The sequence below is a fragment of the Trachinotus anak genome, unplaced genomic scaffold (genome assembly GCF_046630095.1).
Source record: "Trachinotus anak isolate AG129_WGS33_773 ecotype Australia unplaced genomic scaffold, CSIRO_AGI_Tana_v1 ptg000002l, whole genome shotgun sequence".
NCBI classification, from domain to species: Eukaryota; Metazoa; Chordata; class Actinopteri; order Carangiformes; family Carangidae; genus Trachinotus; species Trachinotus anak.
The window spans coordinates 18,701,012-18,726,378 of record NW_027273853.1 but is presented as its reverse complement, the minus strand read 5'-3'; the positions used below and the strand labels follow the sequence as shown (position 1 = coordinate 18,726,378).

The 25,367-nt window shown below is 42.6% G+C and overlaps 1 protein-coding gene and 1 long non-coding RNA gene across 2 annotated transcripts in view; one reads left to right on the top strand and one right to left on the bottom strand.

Annotated features, from left to right (window-relative positions):
• The window catches only part of b4galnt4a (beta-1,4-N-acetyl-galactosaminyl transferase 4a), a 126,537-nt gene extending 102,146 nt beyond the window's left edge, over positions 1-24,391 (top strand). Inside the window, exons 8-20 of the mRNA XM_071503543.1 lie at positions 1,421-1,499; positions 12,443-12,509; positions 14,422-14,586; positions 14,896-15,005; positions 15,565-15,665; positions 15,891-15,964; positions 16,064-17,606; positions 18,095-18,474; positions 18,655-18,808; positions 18,906-18,978; positions 19,717-19,870; positions 20,399-20,525; positions 22,130-24,391. Coding sequence (XP_071359644.1) covers positions 1,421-1,499; positions 12,443-12,509; positions 14,422-14,586; positions 14,896-15,005; positions 15,565-15,665; positions 15,891-15,964; positions 16,064-17,606; positions 18,095-18,474; positions 18,655-18,808; positions 18,906-18,978; positions 19,717-19,870; positions 20,399-20,525; positions 22,130-22,244 — 3,142 coding nt within the window. The 3' untranslated portion in view covers positions 22,245-24,391. The remainder of the gene's footprint in view (positions 1-1,420; positions 1,500-12,442; positions 12,510-14,421; positions 14,587-14,895; positions 15,006-15,564; positions 15,666-15,890; positions 15,965-16,063; positions 17,607-18,094; positions 18,475-18,654; positions 18,809-18,905; positions 18,979-19,716; positions 19,871-20,398; positions 20,526-22,129) is intronic.
• LOC139635968 (uncharacterized) lies at positions 12,971-22,406 on the bottom strand. Its single transcript, XR_011694324.1, has 3 exons — positions 22,280-22,406; positions 19,692-19,864; positions 12,971-13,153 (listed from the first exon to the last, which is right to left on the bottom strand). It is a non-coding gene; the product is annotated as an uncharacterized lncRNA (long non-coding RNA).
• Positions 24,392-25,367: the final 976 nt, after the last annotated feature.

Here is a 25,367-nt window from a genome sequence, read left to right as displayed (position 1 = left end):
AATGTCCGACAGTGTTTACTTAGCAATCAGTTCATTACAAAAAGTAATCAGCAGCAATCATTCAGTGAATTTATCAAGATAAAATGCTTTTCTCTTTTGGTTTTACGCTGTCGGTTCAGCAAAATAAGCCACTTTTGTGCACTGGCTAGACTGAAACATTAAATGAATTTAAACATTTTAAACATGGACTTACAATATTTTCTAGAACAAGGATAACATAGGAAGTATTTCTGTTGGCTTGCTTTGCATGTCTTTTTATTCCGTGTTATCTCCTGTTTTTTGTGGGACTATTTTCAATTCAAAACACAGACTTCATCAAAGAAGATGAGCTTGTGTTTGTTTCAGGAGACAGGAGAGAGACAGGGGAACATCACAGAGAAACAAGGCGCAGGAAACAGAAACAAAGGCAGAAAATGAGCAGAGAAAATGCACGCCATCACATACCATAAAGGATCACAGCACATGAATATGGAGCAGCCAAATGACTCCAGAGTGGCATAAGTTACTGTTACAAGTTACCAAGCTGCAGCAAACAGAATTAACAGGATCTTGTTTATAGGAAATGGAATTCCCAAGATACAGTAGCATTATTGATTAGAACAGGTTTTCTACACATTAAAGGCTCATTCTTAAACAAACTGTGCCTTTACACACTGTAGATGTGTACTTTTATTCAGTGCCACACCTGTGTGTGTGTGTGTGTGTGTGTGTGCATGCATTCGTGACTGCTTGTCTTTGTTTTTAGAGTTAATGATGTGTGGTCAGTGCTCTGGTGTCTCTCATTCAGCAGCAGATGCTGCCCTATTATCCAAGATGTGTTTTTTGATAAGAATAAAGCATTGTCCCTCAGTGTGTGTATTTCATCAGTGCAGGGAATAACATACACGCAGAAACTTTAAATCAGACCTTTACTCCGTCTAACCAGGAGTTCTCGAGAAATACTGGCGCTTGTATAAGTGAAAAATGTTGATTTATGTGGAGCATCGATTTTTCTTCCACCCAGTCTCAAAAGGAGTGTTTTATTCAGGACCAGAGGCTGATAATATCCTGGCTCACTGCCGGCTCTTTTGCCATCTTGCCTGTAGCACAGAGTTATATTTTAGGCTGATTAACCGGTTTATGCCCAGGTTCAGGACATATGTTTTAGGACTATTTTGTGCCTTTTAAGTCCAACAGTTTGCCTTAATCCACTGCAGTCTCATTAAATCCTGATGTTCCTTAAGTGTTGATGACCCAAAGTTGCACACCGCCGTTATTGCTTGAGGACTCCGCACAATAACAGTGGGTATGTTCTCATAAGTATTGGTCACTGAGAAAGAGCCGAAGGTGGAAGGAGCTGCGGTGGCTTATTATAGAAAGATTCCTTTTTTTTCATCAGTGTCAAATATCTAACAATAAATGTCTCTCTGTTTTCCTTCAGCCTGATCTCATCGAGACGATACTACTTTGAGATCCTCCACAAGCAGGATGACAAGGGCTCGGATCACGTGGAGGTTGGGGTAAGTGGACTGCTCACTCCTCTGCATCAGTTTCTTTCTCAGTAGTGGTATAATGCGCCTCAGGCGAAAGCGCAGAGATGAGTGGGGTATAATTTCGAGATGAAGTTTCGAACGAGAGCCCACACGCCTTGTGGGAGTCTGTACTTTGAGTGGGAGGGCAGATGATAAAGAGAGATCACTGGTGTGTGTATTGAATGAATCTGTTAATAAGCCCCGGGTTATTGTCATCGCGGTGACCATCATCATCAGCAGAGCGGCAGCAGTAATGCTGGAGCGCAGAACTTCATTGTCATTTTTGCACCCTTAAGGTTAATGATTTTTTTACTTCTTTCTGGTTCTGTCCTGATCCCCTCAAAACTCTGTTTGAGTGCCTCTGGCTTATTTTGTCTACTTATATTTCTGTGTTTCTGCTAGTTCTTGTCAGTTTATTCCTGGGTCTTACATATAAAATCTCCTGTCATATATTTTTCACTATGTTTCCACAAGCCACTCATCATTTTATTACTCCTTATCCATGGCTACATTTCCCTGCCTTGCTGCCACACTCCTTTCTGTGTTTCTCCAGTCTCTGCAACCTTCAGTCTGTTCAGTGCTCAGCTCAGCTCAGATGGGCTGCTTCTGGATGCCAGTTTGAAGAGCGGGTTTGACAGGGTGAGGTAGCAGCACCGTGCTGAACTCAATAACTGTGTGGTGCCACGATGATCACACATGAACTCGCTGAGAAATGAGATGGAGATGGAGGACTCTCTGTGTTTGACTGCAGCTACTTCACAACCATGCCACACTGACACGCGGGCCTCTGGTCTATTTTAATATTAGTAAATTGGCACAGTCAGGTGGAAACTACCCATGGCAATGTTTTCTGTGAAGTTTCACACAGGCGGTATGAAATGTCCTGTTAGTGGTAGGTCCCCCAAGTACTATGCACTTGCGGCATTGTGGGTTGTTCATGTGGGTGTGTTATGAATATTCTGCTGATGATGTGCAAGTGTGACTAATAAATTACACCCCATGACAGCCAGATCCCAGTGGTAAACAAATACCTTCCCCTTTATGTGCAGGGCCTCTGGATAGGACACCAGACTGAGTTGGTGAGATATGATGCAATAAAAGCTGAGCGGATATACTGTTATGATGTCTTTGATGTTGGACTGATGACTCCTGCTGGTTGGTTGATCATCTGTGTGGAGGGCAGAGGGAGAAGAGGGAGTAAGCCTTAAATCTACGTTAACTGACATATGGTAACCTGTTAGCAAGCTGTTGCCTACTTACACATACAGCAGATATGGAGCAACATTAAAATTCATGCAGGGCTGGTAGTGTACAGGAGGTTATCAGAGCTTTTTCACCAGGAATGACTCCCCAGGCTGAAAACAGGGTTGATGAGAGTGACAAAAGAGTAAAACCAAATCAGTGAGCTGGAAGACAGTAAAATGCTCTATAGTCCTGATGGGAAGTTAAAAGTTAGTGATAATTCTCGGTGAGATTGTCACTGCATATTTTTTTTTTCCATTGTGAATATAAAAATGTGGATTAAAGCAGCTTTAAAAAAACACATGGATATAATGTGGGAACCCAACTCATCATCATCATCATCATCATCATCATCATTTTTGATTGACTGATCATTTGATTGTAGCTATAGAAAGAGAAGAACACAGAAACTTCTGTTTTTGAATGCATGGCTCTTTCTATTTTGTCTCCACATATATTAGAGGAGACATGTAATTGTCCCCAACCTCCGTTAGTAGACAATCAAACTAGCGTTGACCATCACATGGGGAACTGCCCATTTCAAATAGAGGAAAATTGAGAAAATGCTGGGGAAAAAAGAGATTACACACAGTAAACTCATAGATCTTTTGCACTTGCAGGTAAGATTTATGGTTTTCAGGTCTCGGTCTCTTAATCAGAGCTCACTGGCTTCATCGAAGGACAAAGGTTGAATTCACACAGCTCTGAAAAAGGAGGAGAGGGAATAAGGAGGCAGGGGTTTGGAGAAGAATATATATATTGTATACAGAGTGTGTGCTGGAGGCTTTACTTGAAGTATTTCTGTTCTCGCTACCTTGTGCCATTCTTCTCATTTAAATCATCAACTTCCCCACAGACATTGCAAATCATCCAGAAAACTGTTCATGTGATCATGTACGAGCAAATCAAGGTCATGAGGAAATCCATCTCTCTCTCTCTCTCTCTCTCTCTCTCTCTCTCTCTCTCACTCTCTCTCTCTCACTCTTTTTCTCTCTCTCCACCTACCCCCTCAGCCAACTACCCATGAGGCCATCAAAGTGGGTTTGTACTAGTCGAAACAATTTAATGAAGCGTATAAAAGTCATGCAGCAAATCAAGATTGTGTGCAGGTGTGTGTGTGTGTGTGTGTGTGTGTGTGTGTGTGTGTGTGTGTGTGTGTGTGTGTGTATGTATGTATGTATACGGTGCACCACCTTAGTAAGGCCCCTGTGTGTGATTTAACAGCAGAATACATTTCACACCTTGACAAAAATAGCAGATTTACCGTGACCGGCCCACAACAGCATAAGCCCAGGGCTCACATAAATCCGCACAAACCCAGGCACTCATTTGTTAAAGAGCAGATAGTGTGGATTCACACTTCTCTCTTCTGTGTTCAGTGCCAAGCTATGATTGTGTGGTCAAAGGTGGGCTGTTCCTTGGGGAACGTATTTGTTTAACGGTGCTTGTTATAAAGAAAGGAGAGGGGAGTAAATATCAGATCGTACACCAGCGCAGTCTGAAAGTTACCTTTTGGCAAGAGGAGACCAAAGAGAAGCCTTGTTCTCACTGAGTTGGCCCCTTTCTTTTCCATTGTGCAAAGGAATTAGGGAGAATGGCTGCAGGAAGGCGGAACATAAACAGCATTAGAGACAGGAAGAGACAGGTTCAGAATACACCGTGTCTTCCCTAAGGCGATGGAAACAACTGTATTTGTATGTATGAACAGCAGGCCAGTGAATGAGGAGACTGTTGAGTTATTAGGATGAGCGGGCAAGTTACCAAACCTGCACTCTGACTGAAGCTTTCCACTACAGTCTGCGCTCTACCTCAGTGTTTTCCCTCAATTAACATCAAATAAACTCTCTTCAGAGTGATGACTGTTTTTTTTTTTTAACGGATTACGTTAGATGAAAGAAGATTTAGTGAGCAGGTAGTTTCTTGAAGTTTCCTATATGCCATCTGGATGTTTGTCAGTGAAAGACTGGACCTTTCCACTGGCCTAATGGAAAACGTCTCTTGCTAGCCTTGTGACAGAATGAAGGAAAGTGTCGGCTATTAAATGGTGCGATTGAGAGGAGGAGGGAGAGAGAGAGGAAGAAGAGAAGAAAGTAACGCCTTAATTAGTCATGGCAAGTTTATGGAGAGGCAGGGGTGTGGGATTTAAATGCAGGATTTTAATGGCCTCGTTTTATCACCCCTGCCAGGCCAAGTCTCAAGCTGCCCTCCAATTCATACACACTCCTGTGTACGCACACACTCGTGCTCTTACACACACCCATCTACCCTACCCCCGCAGACTCATGGGTGCAGCACATGCACACACAGGCCCCTCAACATTTGCCTCACGCCTTCCCTCCGCAATATAAATCAGGAGTGGTCCCTGTGACCTGGAGCCAGCTGTTAAAGTATATTGTGTGTGTCCTAATACTGTGCAAGTAAATTCAATTTCTCTCAGGTTTTTTACCACTTCAACACCTTTTAGGGTTGACACTAGTTCAGCAGCTCTTGAACATATGGAGTTGTTTTTTTCCGCCTCGGTTCACTTTTTCTTCACCTTTTCAGACACTTTTGTCCACACTGTTTTCTCATGGTACTTTTTCTCTCATTTACTTTGCTCTTTATCATCACCATGCACTCGTGTGCTGCTCTCCTCCAATTAATTACCTTCATTTTAATGAACATTTTAGGAGCCCAGATTAAAATGAACTCTGTTTTGCATTCGGTAACTATGTCCACATCAGTTATTTTTTCATGACATGACTTCTCATCTTGACTCTGTCTTTTTTAACCTTCGTCATGAGTGCATTAGCCTCTACCTCAACGACAATAGCTCTTTAATGTCATGCGATTGTTTTAATGCCTTGTTCTTTGTGTTCTTATCCTCTAGAGGGCAACATAAATGCCAGTCAATTCTGAAATAACTGTAATGATTGCAGGGTTCTCATCCAGGCCTTCTCGCTTTATGAGCATGATGAAAAGTGCAAGACATGCACATAAACTCTCAGTGGGAATCACTTCTCATAATCAAGAAGATCACATCATAAAACTAATTATTCTTCTTCATGTTCCTCTCATTTTCAAAACCATTTATGTGAGAACTTGGGCATTTTGAGCCCTCGGGGGATTTAAGGCCGTTAGCAGAGCTGATGTTCATATCTCGCCTTCTGTCCTTCGTGCCAACACTTCCTCTTGTCATCATGCAGATTGGATCAGACACATCCCAAAGGCACCGAAGAGCATCCCACACATGGCATACCACTTAACATTAAATAGGAAGCTACAGTACAGTGTCCTGTCACCCACACTCATTGTGTCCATGCCATGCTAACTTTTCTTATCTATGGGAAAGTATACTATTTGGAAATTGTGATGTAAGGAGTGCACTGAATTTTACTAGCCTTAGTTTCTCTGTGTGGCATACGGTATATTGCTGTTAGAAGTTACCCTTAGACCACACAGTTTTTTCCCCCTGTCTGTTAGCTCCAGAGTTTTCAGGTTTGTTGTACTTTTGTATTCATGTCATTCAGTAAGTTGTCCAAGCAACTCGAGCTTAACTTGGTGGAACATACAGGCACTCTGGTTCTAGCATATTCTGGTCATGTTGAATGTATTTTTACCATTTTAAAGCAAATTGAACATATCCAGTCAGGTTGGTGCTGTCGTGCTCACTTTTAGAGATTAAAACCATAGATTTTTTTCAGTCTGGGTTTTATCTCTATTTGTGTTCAAGGCTGGCTGGTTATACCTGTGTTATCTCTTCTTCCTGTACGCGATATGTTGACCAAAGTGCCTGCATGTCCTCATCTTAAGTTTTTATTCATGTGGCTGCACAGCAAACACATGGCATTTTAAGAAGCGTGCTAGGAAGTCCTGTCATGCCTGTTCGTCTCTAGTGAGAGTGTCAGTGTGACTAACTAGTTTCCACTCAGAGCACATAGGGCGTCACTGTAGTCGCACTGGCTATGACGTGCCTGTAATTGCTATGGATATTGGACTCATTTGTCTTTCTGAAATGTCTGGTCTGAGAGACTTTGGCTAATGTATAATTCAACATAGAAAATCAAATACCCCGTCTCTGTATCCTCCTCCTCATCTCCCTTTGAATATTGTTCCTTCGTCCCCGGGCAAAACATGATATGACGTGAAAAAACAAGCCGCTGTTTTCATGTCATTGCGACAGGGAATGGATAGTGGCATTTATCCTCCAGCATGTAAGTGTTTAGTTCTGTTTAGTTGTCAATTGAAATAAGAGCATAATCAGTCAGGAGCTGTGCTGTATACCCTTGTTTCCATGCTGTAGTTTTTGGTTAGCTTTTTTATTTTGGTTAGGTGCTTCTTTTGCTCTTCTTCACTGCCTGCTGCTGCTTCCTTGTCAGCTTTCATTGTGTGAAGGCTCCACAACAGTATCAGCAAAGCATCAAAACGCCAGCAGTCTTTGGTGCTCTGTTCAGGCAGGTATCTGTTCAGAGCCTGTCACGAGGCTCTCCTTGATCGGCTGCTACCAGGTGCCTGTCAGTGGGCAGCACCGCAGCGCCATGCTACAGATTTTCCATTAGTGCCAGTGATAAAACTCATGCTTTGTTTCTCTTCCTACCAGAGTTACCATAACATCCCTTGCATCCCATCAGCAAATGGAATTTTTTCTTGTCTTTTCTTGTCATGTATTATTTATTCCTATTCTTGAGGGGGGAAAAAAAGAAAAGATTATTATTTAAAGTAATGTATTAAACAAGGGTCTGACTGGTCAGCTTTGTCTAACAAAAGCATTTTCTCAGAGTATAGTTTAGTCTGCCTTGTAGAGTCAGCTTCATCTCTGCTCAGGTTTGACTATTTTGCAAAAAAAATTCTGTCTTATAATGTTATCTTTACAAGCAATCTTCTCATTTAGCTCTTGGCTAAATGATTTCCCAGTGTGTCAAACTATTCCTTTAGTAATTCAGAGTTAAAATAGCAGTTGAAAATAGCAGAAATTCTGCACCTCTGAGTCAGATTACACTTCAGATGTTTAGCACATGTCTGTAAATATTACAGTACTGCACAATTGTTGCTACATACAGTACGTTGCAGTTTAGAGGGAAATAAAAATAGAATCAAAAGTGCCTCTTTCCTCGAAAGCTAACCAAGCTATGGACATATGCAGGACATAATTATTGGCTTTAATCAACATGTCATTCTTAATGAAGTACCGTCTGTGGCCAAACAGTTGTCCGGCAACAGGAAGACAAAGACAGGTCAGAGCACTGGTGCCGTCTTCTCCCTTTCATACAAACTCAAAATGAGTGATCACAGCCAGTTTATGAGGCTTATTACCTGTCCTGGCAGTAGTGTGAACTGCCTGCATTCCCACCTGAGTGATAAGCTCCACTCTATACGAGTCCTGTGATTGTTTTATACCTTGGCTGTGACATGGTTGTCACAGTATTTAGTGGACTTTATGTGAACTTTGTAACAGCTACATCCACAGAGTTCAATCACATTGTGTATTTGAGAAGGATTACAGCAATGCATCCTGTCAAAATTGAGCCATATGTGTCAAACTGTGCAAGGCTCTCAACTGGAAGCCCCAAAGTCTTTTCGGGATTTAGGAGATTTTTATCTCATGGGCACACAAGAGCCCACTCACTGCAAGCTTTTTCACTCATTATCTTGCATGTCTTTGTCTTCCCTTCCCTCTCTTTCCTCTCTCTCATCACAACTAAATTAAAACCTGAGTAGTTAACAAAAGACATGTAAAGACTAACAAATAAGCCTTCCTGACGTAGTATTCACCATTTTTCGATCCCTGATCTGGCTTTGGTCCATTTCGCCTGGTCATTTGTCTCACCTAAACAACTAGGATTGCATATGTATGTTACATTGTGTATGTTTAAAGGATAAGGCTGGTGTATTCTATGTTCTTCTTATTGCCAATGAATTTAATTAAAAGTACAACTACACTACATTATTCGATCTGTCAGTCTTCTCTACCCACGCCAGCTCCAAGCCCAGTTATTAATACAGAAGACATAGATTTTTAAAGATTTTTTTAAAGACCAGTCACAAATGCACAGTTTTATTTTATTTATTTATTTTAGTTATTTTGTAAAACAGATGCTAACTGTATCTCTTGTTACTGAAACAGTTGTCTCAGAAAAAAAAAAAAAAGTTTTCAGCTATGGATTGATACACATTTGGTGCTTTTTTTACAGCTGCAGGACAGTATCTGTGGGATTGACTCAAAATGAGTAACATTGACCTTCTTCATGATAGAAACATGTCACCCAGTGTAACCATGTTGTTCAATTACAGTGGGGTCCATACGTCTGTGAAAGTGGTCTCAGACTTTTGGACCCTACCATGTGTTTTTAATAGTTGCTTAATATTAGAGCTCGACATCGCACATCTGCAATCTTCCATAGTCCTCAACATTTTAAAATCAGCTCATGTGATACTAATAACTATCATACACCTTCACAAAATCAGTGTAACTGTAAACAGGGTGCTGCTCTGATGTCTAATGACCATGCAAACTGATCAAACCTACCTTGTATGAATAAAGTTTGAAAAAAAGTAGTAACAGCAGTGTAGTCCCAGACTGTCTTTGCCTATTTCTGGTGTCATTGGGCTTGTTAACATCTGTCTTGTTCTGCTGTCCACTCTGCCACTGACTTTTCTCTGTTTACCATGCTGCCAGTTTGGGCCTGAAGCCAGGTGTGTGTGTGTGTGTGTGTGTGTGTGTGTGTGTGTGTGTGTGTGTGTGTGTGTGTGATTAAGACAGAGAAAAGGAGAGAAAACAGATAGAAAGCACATGGTGAACCTCTTAGTCGTCTACTGAACAAATAGACATGGACAACAGCTGAACAGCCTTTGCCCAGTTGAAGCTGTCAGATTCAAGATAACTTGCCTCCTCTCTGTTCTTGCAGTATTCACCTTTATTCCATTTTCACTTCATCGAAAATTCCATGATTCACTGGGAGATACTGTGATGGAGGGTTTTGAGTGGTGAAAGGAGCCACTGCTCACAGTAGAAAAATGTTGAGAAGAAAAAACCAGAAAAAAACAAAGGAAAAAAAGTTCCCTTTAAAATTCTGGTCAGCGCTGTGAAACCACTCAGTGGAAGTGTTTACTTTCTGTTAATCTTATTGGACCTCAAATCAGAATTGACTTTTACATAAACTTGGGAAAGGTCAGACAATTTCATTATGTCATTATTTCTTATGTGTCACACTAACAAAACAACTTCATATCCATAGAGCCTCAGGCTTTGGAGCAGCCGATTGAATTGAAGGAAACAAACATAACAGCAGTCTGCTCCCTCAGAAGCAATAAACTCCTGATCATCAAGGGATAAATAATAACCTGTGCCTGAACCAGAGGCATACTACCTGTGTGTGTGGGGGGGGGGGATAAAAGTGCTATATGTGTGCAACTCCAGTGGACATCAAACCATCGCCTATGAGCTAGAGTAAAACTGGAGTATAACACTGATTGAAAACAGTATCAAACCCTCACATGTCAGCGGGTGGTCCAGGCATGATGGAACGTGATGAAACAAACCTGCTGGCTGCCCATTGCCATTTTACTCTGCGATTGCTACTTTTTATTATTTCCCCTTGGATATTGATTTTCCTTCCTCTCTGTTGAACAAGTGGGGCCAGCGAGCAGGTTTCTGCTTCCTCCTGCTACTCCTGTCAACACCATTTCACAGAAGATGCACCCGAACACGCAGAGAACACGCACCCACGTTCACACATATACACCACAAACACTGTGCGCACCCGCACATATGCGGTGCGCACGCAAACACACATCTGGATACACAACAGGTCAGTGCCTCCCATGGAGGAATTAATCAGAGAATCTATGGGGCCAGACAATGAAGCTCCAACAAAGCTGTAAATTAGGGCACACAGGTGCACATGCAGTATTTCAAGTGTTTGTGTGTGTGTGTGTGTGTGTGTGCGCGTGTGTGTGTGTGTGTCTTGTGCACTTAAGGCTGATGTGACAGTAGCAGAGTGTTGAGCTCCAATGGGCCTTGAAAATGATGGACTCTGTGATGACCCTCTCCCTATACGCACACAGGCATCTGAAACACATCAGCTGTCATTGATGTGTGTCTCTCATTTAATTTAACCAAACCATGCTTCACTTGCATTTTCCCATTATGAGTTGCATTAGTCTTTGCAGAAAAATGGAGCCCTGTCTTGTTTTGTTTTTTTGTTTTTTTCCCATTTTGCATTGCACTGGAACCAAACAATGTGTTGTAACAAAAAGCTCCAGAGGAAGATGCTGCATTTGATTGAAGCTCCAGAAAAAGGTAGCAATTCTATTTTGTCATACCATTAGTTCCAAGGTCAAGAATGAGATTTCACACAAAACACTGTTGATTTTTTTTCTAAGTATGATCAGTGGAAAGATTCCCGTACTTCCTGAATTCTCACGCTGTCTGATCCTGGAGGTAGAAACCAAGGGTCATCAGGCCTTTTTTTTTATTTTACAGACGACATTTTTGACGCGTCACAGTCAGAAAGGCACAAGTGTAAATAATATAATTAATGATGGCTGAATTGCATTTAGAGCACTGAACCTCCTCTCATTCACTCATCACTGACACCACTGCTGTGTGAGGACGTTTGAATTTTTCTATAATATAGTGTTTACCTAAACCTTGTAAACCTTTTAAGTTACAACTCATATGTGGTCTCCACTTTTTTGTCCTTCCTTGATTCAGGCTGTGACAGCCTTCTGACTTGACCTTGAGGACAACCACCCTGAAATAATGACACAGTGTTGAAGCCGAAGGTGGCTTGCTGAGCTGCTCCCTGCTGCTGCTCAGCATGATGTCGCACCGTGTCCTTGTTTGTTGTTCTTTTATACGTGCACTTGCGTCGACATGTCTGCCTCTGTATTAATGTGTCAGCATGGGTGTGAAGGAGTAACACAGAATAGTATAACAAATGCTAGATTTTGGCTTTTGCATAGCGGCAGTTGGTGTGCCTATTGCTGCTACATGAATGATGAGATTTGGATTGCACCAAAATCTGAAACTCTAACTGAGTCTGTGTGTGTGTGTATGTGTTTGTGTGTGTGTTTGTTTTGCATACACATGTGGAGGCATTTGAATGAGCCCGAGGAGGGTGTTTATATTTGTATTCTCAACCTGAGGGCTGTAAAATGACCTGTCTCCTGTGATTAAATCTTTGGTAACCAGAAGTGACTTGGTAATTGTGAAATCTATTTAAAAGAATTGTAGCTTGTCTCTCTCTCTCTTTTTCTCACTCCCTCTCTTTATTTCTCTCTCCACGCCTCTCTATGTTTTCAGGTCATTACTAGACCTTCCTTTTTTACACCTACTTGTCAGCATTTTATTCCTACGGCTCTGATCTCGCTCCGTTCGCAGTCTATTTTCTCCGATTTTTTTTTTTTTTTGCTCGTTTGCACATTTCTCCCTTCCTTCCTTCCTCCCCTCTTACAGCTTCACTTTTCCTGTTCTCTGCTCACGTGCCACAGATTTTCTCATCCCTTTCTCGTTAAGTGTGTTTAGAAAAAAAAATCCAGCATCAGATCGATCCTGTGATGGTGCTGAGAGTAATATCACAGTTATCTCACAGTTAAGCCTGCAAACAGTGATGGATGGTTGCTGCTCACCTTGTACTTTCCACATGTTGGTATTTTGTTTTGTCTTCTCACTGAGTCCCTTTCCTCTCCCTCTCTGCTTTCACACACAGTGGCGTCCATTCCTCCCTGGTCTGAAATATGAAGTGATAGACTCAGCCTACATCTCCCTGTACACAGGTAAGAGTTATTCTTCCCTTATAATTCTGTTATTTGCATCGAAAGCTATTTTGTCATCTCATCTTGGAAAGAAAACTTTCATCATAAATCTAAAAATGCAGTTTTAAGTTTTCTGATGTTTGTGGCAAGGATGCACAAGACTCTTAATGTCTTTTTGTTTAGCCATGTGCTCCGGAAATAGAGAAAATGAAAAAAAAAAAAAAAAAAAATTCATTAGTGTAGTCTTGTATCGGTCGGTAGTTAAATGTCACAGAATCAGCCTTTTTTTCTCTCTTATCAAACTCACATTTATTCCCTCAGCATGAAATATCTTCTCTGTATCAGGCCAAAGAGAAGATGCAGAACTTAATGGATGCTCTATTTTTCTCTATAGATGTCAGTGGTGGCAGAGATGAGAGCTCTAGCTTCTGAGTGGATGTCTAACCTCTGTAGCTCCAAGAATAGCAGTGTGTCACAGGGATTCAGTATCGTTAACAGGGGGAAATGCCAACCGCACAGAAAATGATGTGTGGAGTTGTCATTTTGAGCAAAGCTGCAGTGTTCGCTGGATCTTTGCCAAATGCTGCCTTCTTGTTCAGGACCAGCTACGCCAGAGGAGGATCTCCTGTGACTCTGTCCCCTCGCTGCGTTGCTCCCTTTTGTCCCTGTGCAAAATGTTAAATATTCATCTCTGTTTGGCAGGGGAAAACATTTAGTGGCTTGTCCAGAGATACTTTTTCTCCATGTGATGTGGTTTAATTAGGTCTCTGATTGGATGTTAATTAACATCATTGTGTGTTCAGCAGTTGTCGCACTTAATAAGAGCTTATCATTTACTATAAGTAATAGCCAATCTCATCACTTCAACAACTTGATTTTCACAGAATTATAGCCGGATGCTAGGAGAAGTTGAGAAATGATCCTGAACTAACTTTTTAGTTCATATTCAGTCTCTTGCAAACAAGAAGTAATAGTACCAAACTGGTAGAGGGCATTTGTTCAGCCGTTTAACTGTGTATTGTTTTTTTTTCTGACAAACGAAATGATCGTTTATTATGTCAGCATAATTGTTCATGGTGCATTACCTGACATTTGATTTACAGGAATGTTCATTACAGCTCCAATATAATTTCTCATGGGTTCAAGCATAATACATCTCGTAATTGTAGTGATAATACTTCTTATTAGACAGTTTGGAATCAGTGAAAGTACACATAAAAGCACAACCCAGATGGTAGCCGTTAATGAATTTACAAAATCACACACACTCTTAACCCTCAAAAAACAGCGGTTAGCCTGTATTCAGGTTGAAGTACCCACCCATATAAACACACACACACACACACACACACACACACACACACACACGGCCTGATTTTACTACATGTGCACGCACTCAAAGACACACACATACACACTGAAAGAGCACATTCCACCCCCCCACCCTCCCAGAGGATAAAAATGATGCTGACCACCCTGTTAATTATAAAGCATTTCTCCCATCAGGCCTTGCTGTTGACATGCCATTAATCACACATGCTCTCTCCTCCTTCCCTGCTATCGATTGGTGTAATTATGACTCTCCTCTGCTCTGTTTTTGTTTTTCTCCCAACTTTTTTCTGATCAGCTCACTTCAGCTTTTGCTCCTGCTCTCCTGCTCTCCCTTTGCCTCCTTTGTTTATTTCCTCTAGGCCTCTCTTTTAGTCTCCTCTCTCCCCTTTCTCCACCTTTTTCTGGTTGGTAAGGATTTATGATGATTACAACACAGATAATGCGCATGGAATATTCCCTCCAACAGCTAACGTCAAATTTGTCCATCACTAAGATAATCATAACAGTGAATGTTCTCATTCCCTCTTCTTCACCATGGATGCTTCACTCTATGGCTCTCTCACTCTCTCCCTTGTGCTCTCTCTCTCTCTGTATTTTTCAGACGAGTCCAGTCTGAAGATGAACAGTGTCGACCACATCCCCCAGACCTTGGCCAGTCACATCCGTCTCCCAGAGGAGTTTCAGCCCCAGGGTATGGAAGGAGGTGGCATCATGCAGCATGGAGCGGATATGCTGAAGCCGGACCCCAGGGACACCTTCTACAGCAGTAAATCTGCCAGTTGTCATGTCACGCTGTCCCTCTTTTCTGTCCTCATCCTGATTTTCTGACCCATCATTTTCTCTGATTGACCAATTGACTGTCTGGCTCACTGTCTGGCTCACAGTCCAGTGTAGCAGGATTTCGACTTTTCATCTTGCTGGCTGTGTCTCATTTTATGTGCATTTTTCTCCTTTTTTCTGTCATTACCCCAATCATCCCCCAGCTCTCTGACTATTACATTTCCATATACATATTTATTTGTGCAGTATCTCAGGTATCTGCCTCCTCTTTGTCTCTCTCTGTCTCTCTCTGCAGCTCCTATGATTGACCCCTCCCGCCTGGAAAACGTTCTGCCAGCATGTCTCTACTCCCCAACCTACGTGGTCAAAGATTTTCCCATCGCTAGATACCAAGGCCTGCAGTTTGTAAGTCACCCATCAGTCACCATCTCTCTGGCTTTTAAAAAGACCTGCCACTCAAGATATGTGATGATGTCTTTGTCTATGTTTTAATTGGCGGTTTGTGCTGGAATTATCCCTGTGGGGTCATCAGAAGGGCATCCAGTTAAAGCAGTGGTTGTCTAATTTTCTAAAAAAGTAGTCCCTCACGTTCAAATCAACTGGACAGAGAACAAAGAAGCAGAGAAGCTAAGTCCATGCTGGGTCGAACATTACCGCCGCATTTCTCCCTTTGTATGGAAACACATAAATGAAGCAGGTGGCAGGTAGCGTTGAGCGCTGCTTCCCTCTTTAGGCCAGCGTGAGTTACTGCAGCAGCTGCAGAGACAAGTGATGAGCCACAAAAACAAATCCATTTTAGATTTGACAGCAACCACCATATTATGTAGTGTATACGCAGTATTATGTAGAGCAATTGGCTGATTTTAATTGAATGAATCTAATCTGAACAGAATACTGCTGCATGAGAGTTATCTGCGTTTTCTAGCTTCATTTTATCTTTGACTGACATTGTCTGTCTCTTCAGGTTTATCTATCCTTCGTCTACCCCAATGACTTCACACGTCTCACCCACATGGAGCGAGAGAACAAGTGTTTCTACAGAGAGTCTCCTATCTACTTAGAGAAGTAAGGACATTATTGTTTTCATCTTTTAAAGAGAAAGGCAAACATTTGTCTCTGTCTATATATGAGAGAATACACTCATTATATAGAGTAACCGTTCGAGCGACTGTAAGTTTGATGGCAATTTAAAGACACATTCTGTGTGTGTGTGTGTGTGTGTGTGTGTGTGTGTGTGTGTGTGTGTGTGTGTGTGTGTGTGTGTCTGTGGCCTCTTGCTGTGTCTGCCAGGTTTGGTTTCTACAAATATATGAAGATGGATGAGGAGGAAGACGACAGACCGTTCTTCTTCCCCAATCCAGATGGTAACTAATAATGAACAAACACACACTCCTGCATGCTCACAAGACATGCATATACACACACGTTTAGACACACTCCATCATCTTTGTGTCTGCCTCCAGATTTCTTAGAGGAAGAGGAGGTGGTCGAAGGCGACGACGAGGCAGAGATTGTTGGCACACAGTCGCCCAAGAAGCCCTCTCACCCCAGCCTGACCAGCCACACCTCCAACCCCTACCATCAGCACTCAAAGCCTGGGCCCACACCCGCTGGCAGAGGAGGGGAGGAAGAGGAGGTGGACCCCGATGAAGAGGAGGAGGGAGCAGTCAACAATCATATCATACGCCGCAGAGAAAGGAGACACTTTCTTCACAGGGATGGACAGATGGGCAGGGATCTGGACAGAGACTGGGGACGAGATCACACAAGAGGAACCATGAGGCAGGACTCCAGAACGGGACTTGACGAGCCCCAACCCAGGCTGCTTGAGCCTGATCCGGACAGTGTGGTCCGGGGTCGCTCCCTGTCCTGGATCCACACTGGTCCTGTAGAGCATGGCCCTAGCAGGAAAGTAGGAGTAGCAGGTGGTGGTGGAGGAGGGAGAGGAGGAGGAGGAGAGAAAGGAGCTGAGACTCCGCCTAAACTGAGCAAGTCTCCACTCCTTTTCCCCCAAAAGTCCTCCCTCTCTGCCCTCGCCAGCCGTGCCAAGCAGATCCTCAGCAACTCCGCCCACAGCAACAATCCTTATGACAAGAGCAACAAGCTGCCTGGAAACAAGAAGGTGGAGAAAAAGATCTACATCACCAGGCCTCGGCCTGCCAGGGAGAGGGAGAGGGAGAGGGAGCAGCGTCGAGAGAGGAGGGAGGAGAGGGTGTCTCGCCACCCCAGAGAGGTGTTCCCTGGAGTCTTTTTGTACCAAACTGGGAAGACTACAAGGCTGGTCAACCTGAGTGCCAAAGGACGCGCTGGCGGAGGGGTAACAGGAGGTCGGAACCTTGTTAGTGCCCCTCAGCTCTGGCCCAACCCCCCCACTAAAGGGGGTAAGACATCTCCTCAAAATGGAAGCATCAACATACAAAATGAAAGTGTACAGAAGTCTGTCAGGAGAGCAGGAGTGGCAAAACAACCAGAGAAAAGCAAGAGGAAAGGGGAGCATGAGGATTTAAAGACTACTGTCACAGCTGATCTACCCAGCAAGGAAGACCCACTGACCCCACTATCTCATCACCAAGATCCCCCTCCCCCTCTAGTTACCCTGCCAAAGTTAAACTCCACAGAAAACACGCTCCAAGGTCAATTGAGGGTCACCTCTTACCTCAGGATCTCAGAGATCACAGAGTCCCAGCAGCAGCCAGAGCCAGACCCCAACCTCGACCAGGACACAAACCGCTCTAATCCTGACCCCGACCCTGATCCCGAGCCAGAGCCAGAGGAGGGCGAGATGTCGGACTACAGTTACGAGGAGGTGGAGGCTCGGCCGGGCTGGGCAGAGGAGAGCATCAACTGGCAGAGGACCTTCTCAGTCAATCCGATGGACTTTGAGCTTCTGCGCTCTGACTGGAACGACCTGCGCTGCAACGTGTCTGGCAACCTGCAGCTGGCAGAGAGCGAGGTGGTGGACGTGCTGGCACAGTACATGGAGAAACTCAACGAACGCAACGGAGGGTAGGCATCAAGGGGAGCGAGAGAGAATCATATGAGACTAAAGGGGCTTATGTTTCCCTGCAACCTTGTAAATTTAGATGTGGTTAACTATAATGTAAATTTTGTAGTAATTTCAGTGAGAACATATTGGTCATGCCCCGGTGCTTTGACTTCATGTTAGCAGACCTCTATGTGCTGATTACTGTTTTCTGCAGCAGTGCTTACAAACCTTGTTGTTATTTGTGTGAAGTAACTTGGCCATTAACTTTTTTCTGTTTTCATTTTCCTCCCACATCACACCACTCCAGCTTCACAGCACCACAGATAATGAGTAGCAACATTTCTGAAGTGGTCTGCCTACAGTCAAACAATAATTAATGCAGTTGTGAAAATGATATAATAAATAGGGGTTTTCTATTGCTGCCTTTTTGTTCTCTTTCATATTATTTTTCAGAACATGTACAACCTGTCTGTGTTTTCTTAAACCTTCTTTTGTGTCTGTGCCCCAGGATCTACACCCTGCTGCGAATTATCAACGTTGAGAAGCGGCGTGACTCGGCGAGAGGGAACCGTTACCTGGTGGAGCTGGAGCTGATGGAGAGGGGTCGCAGCGTGGTGCGTCTGTCCGAATACATTTACCTGCTGCTGCACCGCGGCAGGCAAGGGGAGGAAAGTCTAGAGAACACTGACTCTGCCCCGGCCTCGGCGCCAGCTTCAGCCCCCTCCCCTGCTACATCCAGCCTCGCCACCCCACCGCCCCCTCCCTCTACCAAGTCCCCCGCTCGGCCCGGAGCGACGCCGTGGAGCACCGCCTATGCTAAGCCTCTGCTCTGCCAGCCGGTCATGCTGCAGTGGAGGAGAGATGTCATGGTGCACTTTGTGGTGCCGGGTCAGTCAGCAGTGTCATTTCATTAACCTTGAAAACTGGATAATCATTGTAGAAGCTTTTTTATTTTTTACTCTTCATGAGTAATTTAGCACATAATGCAAATTAACATCATGAAAGGAAAAGTGAAGAAAAATAATTGTTCGTTTGTCTACTTTTCCTTTTGTTCTTACTGTCCTTCAGTGAAAAACCAAGCTCGCTGGATACAGCAGTTTATCTCTGACATGGAGAATCTTCACCGCCAGACCAAGGATGACAATTTCAGCATCATCATCGTCGACTTTGAGAGTGAAGACATGGACGTGGAGCAGGCACTGAGAGAGAGCAGCGTGCCAAGGTCTGCATGTGTTCGTGTGTGTCTGACATAATCAGCCAAGTGATATGACTTAGAACATCTTTATTATTTTAAGTGATTTATGTTTTTGTTTTGACAGATACGAGTATCTTAGGAGAGAGGGGAACTTTGAGCGTTCGGCAGGACTGCAGATCGGAGTGGACACCATTGAGGTCAGAAAAACAAACACACAGAGGCAAGGCATATGTGAGCTGGCAGGGAAAAGCCACTCACTGAAGGTCAGCCTCTCACGCTGACCACATGACCTTTACTGGCTGATGGACAGATGGAAAGAACAGTCATGCATAATGAATACATCACTGCTAGGCCGGTCTGTCACGGGCTGTGGATCTTGGCCTTATCTCTGAGCCTCCTCCTCCTCCTCCTCCCCACAGAGCCCAGCTGTGGGTGACAGGGAATCGCTTAGACAGTTAGCTGCATTTCCTCTGTCATGTGTATGCCATAGCTGTCACATCCACTCCCTTTCACAGGTTATTTGTGTGCATGCGCTCTTACGCTTCTCTCTGGCTGTCTCTCTGTCACAGACACACACACACACACGCACACCTCACCCACGGGGGCATGGAGCGACTAGAAATTTGGACAGACGTTAATCCATCAGTTGAGTGTCAGTGCTGTCACGGGGGGATGACAGGGCTGTCACTCATGTCTGAATGACCTGCAGGCTCTTGGAGTGAAGACAAGCAACTGATGCTGAGCCCAGACTTCTTCACTCTCTTTAATCCTAAAATCCCATATTAGGCGCATGTGAACATGAACTCTCATACACACAAATTTAAACCAGCTAATATTTACAGAATCCTTCACACACTTTTCTTTTTCCCAGACGCAGGAAAGATTTAGATGAAGTGAGTGTGTACGTTACCGTTCGCCTGTGTTTCCTCTTGCAGGATAGCCACAGCATCGTGTTCCTGTGTGATCTGCACATCCACTTCCCTCTCAACATCTTGGAAAGCATCAGGAAGCACTGTGTCGAGGGACGCCTTGCTTTTGCTCCCATTGTCATGAGACTCAGCTGCGGGAGTTCACCACAGGAGCCTGATGGTAACACAAATAAACACACACATTAATGCATGAAGGCTCTTGCCTGTGTTCACCAAGTGGCAACCCACCGTGACGTCAGCCATTAGTTTGTGGACTGCTGTTTTGAAGTTTGTAATTTGGCCATCGCCATCTTGGTGTTTTGAAACCAGAAGAAACCATATTTGGACGCGAAGGTGGAGCTGGAGCAGTCATTAGATAGAATGCATGTTTAAATTCCACACTGGCTTCGCTTTTCAGCCCCAGAGTCTACGTTCATTTTTATCTACAGTCTATGGTGATCACACAGGGATGATCACACTCATACATCAAAATATTTGGACTCATCACTCAAACACATTCCTCAGTTACAGACATCTACCATGATAGAATTCATAATACAAGTTTCTTAATTACATTCATAATAAACAGAAATCAGAAGCACATACTTCTATAGGCATCAGACTTTCCTTTTATCATAATCACTGTTGATGCAGTGGCATGTAATTGGACTCATAGCTGTCATTAACATTCTTTTTGTGCTCTCTGCAGGTTACTGGGAGGTAAATGGTTTTGGCCTGTTTGGAATCTACAAGTCAGACTTTGATAAGATTGGAGGGATGAACACAGAGGAATTCAAAGACCGCTGGGGTGGAGAGGACTGGGAGCTGCTGGACAGGTAACCCAGCAACAAGCCAACACAATAATCCTTCTAACAGGTCTCAAAGTTCATTTTTGTTGAGAATGTGTCCGAGCGGTGTTGACTCATCTCTATGGTAACTTTTGAAGTAATAGTTAAACATTATATGCTTTGTAATGGGAGTTGTGTTGGACCAGAGTCCTTTTATGCTCTATATATTCGTTACAGTGTGTTACCATTCCAATAAAATATTTACATTTGTTTTTTGAAGTGAAACACTGCTGCACCAAACCTGTAGGTGGTAAATGTCTTATGTGCGTAGATACGTGGATTGTGTGCTCATTCAACCCCGGGATGGTAGAAGTTAATGGCTTGGTTTACAAAATCTCATATTTCCTCAAGTACCCCTTGCGCTATTGTTTAATTTGTGCAGACTTTAAGATACACACCGATCAGATTTCTGCCTCCACTGAAAAAGAATAACAAAGGTGCCCGGAATATCATTTTTGGTACTTTTTAAATTTTATTTTTTCAATGCGTTAGAAGGCAGAAATCGCAGAGATTGCTAATTCAAAACCTGACCCTGAACTGATCCTCGTATAAGAGCAGAATAAAAAGGTTAAAACACACTATTAAAGACAGCCCCTGGTTACTTTCGTCAAGATCAGTTGCTGTGGTTCCACTCTTTTCTCCTAGATGAAAAAACTCTGCAGGCGCTGAAAAGTCTTACAAAGCATTGATTTCAGTTACCTCCAAAACAGAAGGTATTAAAGAAAAGTCTCTTTGAATTTACAAAGCTCTTGAATATTTTTCCTTGCCTGCTGGAGAGTATAGCATTAGTTCTACCTTTTGGCTGTTGGGATGCAGTTGCTAGGAAATGACTCATAATGGACAAGTGTTGATTTTAGCAAAAACACATAAATGTTTTATGTTTTTAATTGGTTAATTTATCCATTAATTTTCTGCCACTTATCTGGGTCCAGGCTTTGACAGATATGAGACAATGGGCCCCTGGGCATAGATAAGTAAAAGGTGCCCCCCAGTCATCCTGTATAGGACCCTCGGACTGAAAGAGACATAAAATGACTACAAACAACATGACATGATCTTTGTTGTCATTTCTCTCTTTATGCATCTCGTTGTGCATCTCTATGTGGTGGTTTTGTGCCTCTTTGTGGTCATTTAGTGTCTCTGTAGTCATTTTGTGTTTATTTGTGCCCATTTGCAGAAAGAAACACAATGTGATTGTTTTGCATCTCTTTGTGGCCTTTTTTGTTCTTTATGTTTTTTTGTGTGTCTCTATGGGATAGTTTTGCCTGTCTTTGTAGTCTTTTAATCACGCTCTGTGACTTTCAAACAAGAAATATTGCACAGTCACTGTATACAGTGCCCCTTAGGCCTGGTCAATAATTCATATATAGATCCAGGTCAGTTTTACATTACTAGGAATAGTTACTTACCAAAATATGATATAAATGTCAACAAATGAATGTACTTAATAAACAATAAGAGTAATCCGTCATCCTCCAACCATTATGTATTAAAGTATTAAAGTGCATTCTCTGTGGGAATACAAAGTCTTAATTTGGGGAGCCCTGGAGACAACCTAAAAAAAACTAGTTTGTCCTTCCCTCTCCCTCTAGGGTGTTGCAGAACGGTTTGGAGGTAGAGAGACTACGCTTGAGAAACTTCTTTCACTACTACCACTCCAAACGAGGCATGTGGAACGCCCAAAACAAGAAAACTCCTAAGGGATAGCGCTTCCTGCTGGTTGGAGGATCCTGAAAACCTACCTGCAGATCCACTGTGTGTGAGAGAGAGACCTCTGGTAGCTCGCTCACTGCCTGAACTCTGCCTTTTTTTGAAACCAGGCTCCCTCCGGGGTAGCCGCTGTTTCGCCATCGGCCCCTCTTGTATGCGTGTCTGTATGAGGAAATGGAGTCCAAATGTGAACTTTGGAAGTGAGCTGTTTATGCAGACAGACCTGAGTCATCACTTTGCCTCGCTGACTGAACTACTGTACAGAGAGAAGAGAGATATTTTTGTTCTCCTTCTCTCTGCCCTTTTTTGACGCAATGTTCTCAGACAGACTGGAAAGCAGCTGTTTTTGTGTGTGTGTTTGTGTGAATGTGTGAGTATGTACTGTATATATATACAAGTGTGTGTGGGTGTGTTGCCGCTTGTGTGTGCTTATGATGACGGGAAGCACCTTTTTCTAACAAGGAGATGTGAAGACAACCTAAGATCTTTTTTTCTAACACGCTCTCACAAGGGAGCCTTATAGAATGTGTGTCAACATGTTATTCCGATAGATTCAGACATGGTGGCGTAGCTTGAGTAGAGGAACTATGGTTTTGGTAAACACTATTTCTAAATCCATCAACTACTACCTGTTGAATATCATTAACCAGTAGGACTGAGGTGCTGACGTTTTCCTGACATCTGATGTTATGAAACAAAGAACGTTTCCTAATCAGAAAAGCCCTTTTCCAAACAGATACTGACAGATGCATCATTTTTATGTCTCTTTCTGTCCCTCTCTCTTTTATCTTCAGTTCATTTTCAGTGTCACACTAATCTGTTTATTGGTATGTGTTGAAACATTATGCAGAGCCCTGCTGCTGTTTTGCAATATCGGTTTTTCAGTTTTACATCCAGATTACGACGGTTATGACTTGATTCATTTTGTTTCATTTGCTGAAATTTGTTCTGCTGTTAGTTATTTAAAGGGGTTCTTCATTTGTACTGACGTGCTAACTTTTTTGTCTGTAAAACACTGAATTTGTGAATGGTTTACACTTTTAAACTCTACTGACGGTATCCTCCATTCCCTCCAGATCTCTAACCTCATTGTCAACTGGAACATGAAGCTATAAGAGGAGGAGAGCTGAGGACTACAACAGCTCTCTGACATTTGATTTTAAGTTGTCACATCATTGTTTTGAGCATTTTTGGAGCTGAGGGTTGCATTTCATATATTAAATTTGGGGGATTATCTCTCATATTAAAGTACCACCGAGACAGGTTCATGCTTAGCTGTTGAAAACGTCGACACTCTCCTTTTAAGCTTGTGTTAAGCTCCAGCAGAAGGGAGACCAGTTCATGTGTCAGACATGATGTGGCAAGGCATGGCTGTTTCACAAATGTGTGCCTTTATCAGGGTTTGGCTGCAGGCAGTTTTTAAACTACTCTATTGACAGAAGAGGGCAGGGACAGACAGGAATACAATGTTATTTATCAGCAGGCTGTAATGTCACTGTAAATTCAGATACACTGTAAAAGACGGTAATATGGTTCTCTTAAACAGATTACAGATGTGTCAGTCTGTTTGTTATATTACTTTAGAAGCAACAGGGAGTGGTCTTTGCAAGCCAGTTGCCCCCGTTGGTGAAATAGACAGAGATGGTACAAATGACTACTGAGAGGGAACAGGGGGTGTGATGGAGACTCACTGGCAGCTGGTGTCCAACAGGACCCCACCTGCTCCCATTAGTTTGGCTGGAGGCCGGGCTGCTAATGCCTCTGTTTATGCAACATGGTACTTATATTGACGGGGAACGGCTGGAGGGCTCAAGACTGGACATTTGTGTGGATGAGAGCTAATGATGTGTTATTGACTATATGATTGTCAAAAATGCCCTCCAAGACCCTCTCTTTGCCTCTACAGGAAAAAAGGTCTATTCTGTACGTCATTTAACATTGACATGGGATTATTTAAAGAAACAAAAGAAACACATTAAATATAAGAATATATATATAAGAAACATAAAAATGAAAAATAGGAATATACATTCCAAGGTAATTTCTGTGAAATTGTTTTGTAGAGAAAAGGTTTTAAGAATGTATTGTACTTTTATTTTGATTTGTTGGGTTTTTGCAAATAAAATTTTATGCTTACGTCCTCATCATTTTTCTGATGTTTTGTTTTTATTTTTAAAATTTTTTTTTTTTTTTTTTAGTTGGTCTTGCTTACTGTTGTTGCTTTGTATTGCAACTGTGACAAATGAAAGTAACGCTATTCCCTTTTTGACCACATGGTGGTGCCGCACCCTCACAAACACATGCATTGTACCTGTGGAGGCACAGTAGTTTAAAGCCATGAAACACATGAAAATGATTAAAATAAATACATATTTGATGTAGAAATGGGATGATTCACGGTGGAAAAAAGACACAATGTGAATGAGTAAACATGAAAAATAGATAGAGTTCAAAATCCCCCTCTCACATGCTCATATGCACATGAACCAACACTCCCAAGAGTATCAGGGATCACATCCTTTATGCAAACAATTCAACCGTTTGTGATCACATGAGTTGCTCATTTTGGTTATTTCAGTTAGGTGACGTGATAAAGCTTTTGCCTCCAAACAGTGGGTTGTATCAAGCTCAGTGGGTTTGTCAAACATCCATAACATTCATCATTAAGCCTATAAAAACTGAGTGTGATTCAAGAACACCTATTGAAATGTCAAACCTATTTAAGTATAGTGTAAGTATAGTGTAAAGTGTATTTAAGTATCGTGTTTTCAGCTAGATTAAGAAATATTCAGACTGATTACTGAAAACACATTTTGCCAAGATTTCATCAGGCTCTAATGTACTAAGCATATCATGTGAAAACCTTGCTGTTTTAACTCTGAGGCTGACATCACTACCCAGCTAGCCATTCTAACTTAAACTGATCTAATATTACATTCATTGTGTTTTATGACCAATGCAGAGCGAAAAGCAAACATTATGAAACTCACAGTTTGAACCCCAACAGAGCTGATGTGTTTTCAAACCGCATTTAATCATTTGCAGAGTTTTTCATTTTCAGTTGTTGGTCCCCCCCTGGTGTGTGATTTTGCTAAGGGTGGTGCGCTGGCTTGACGTCTG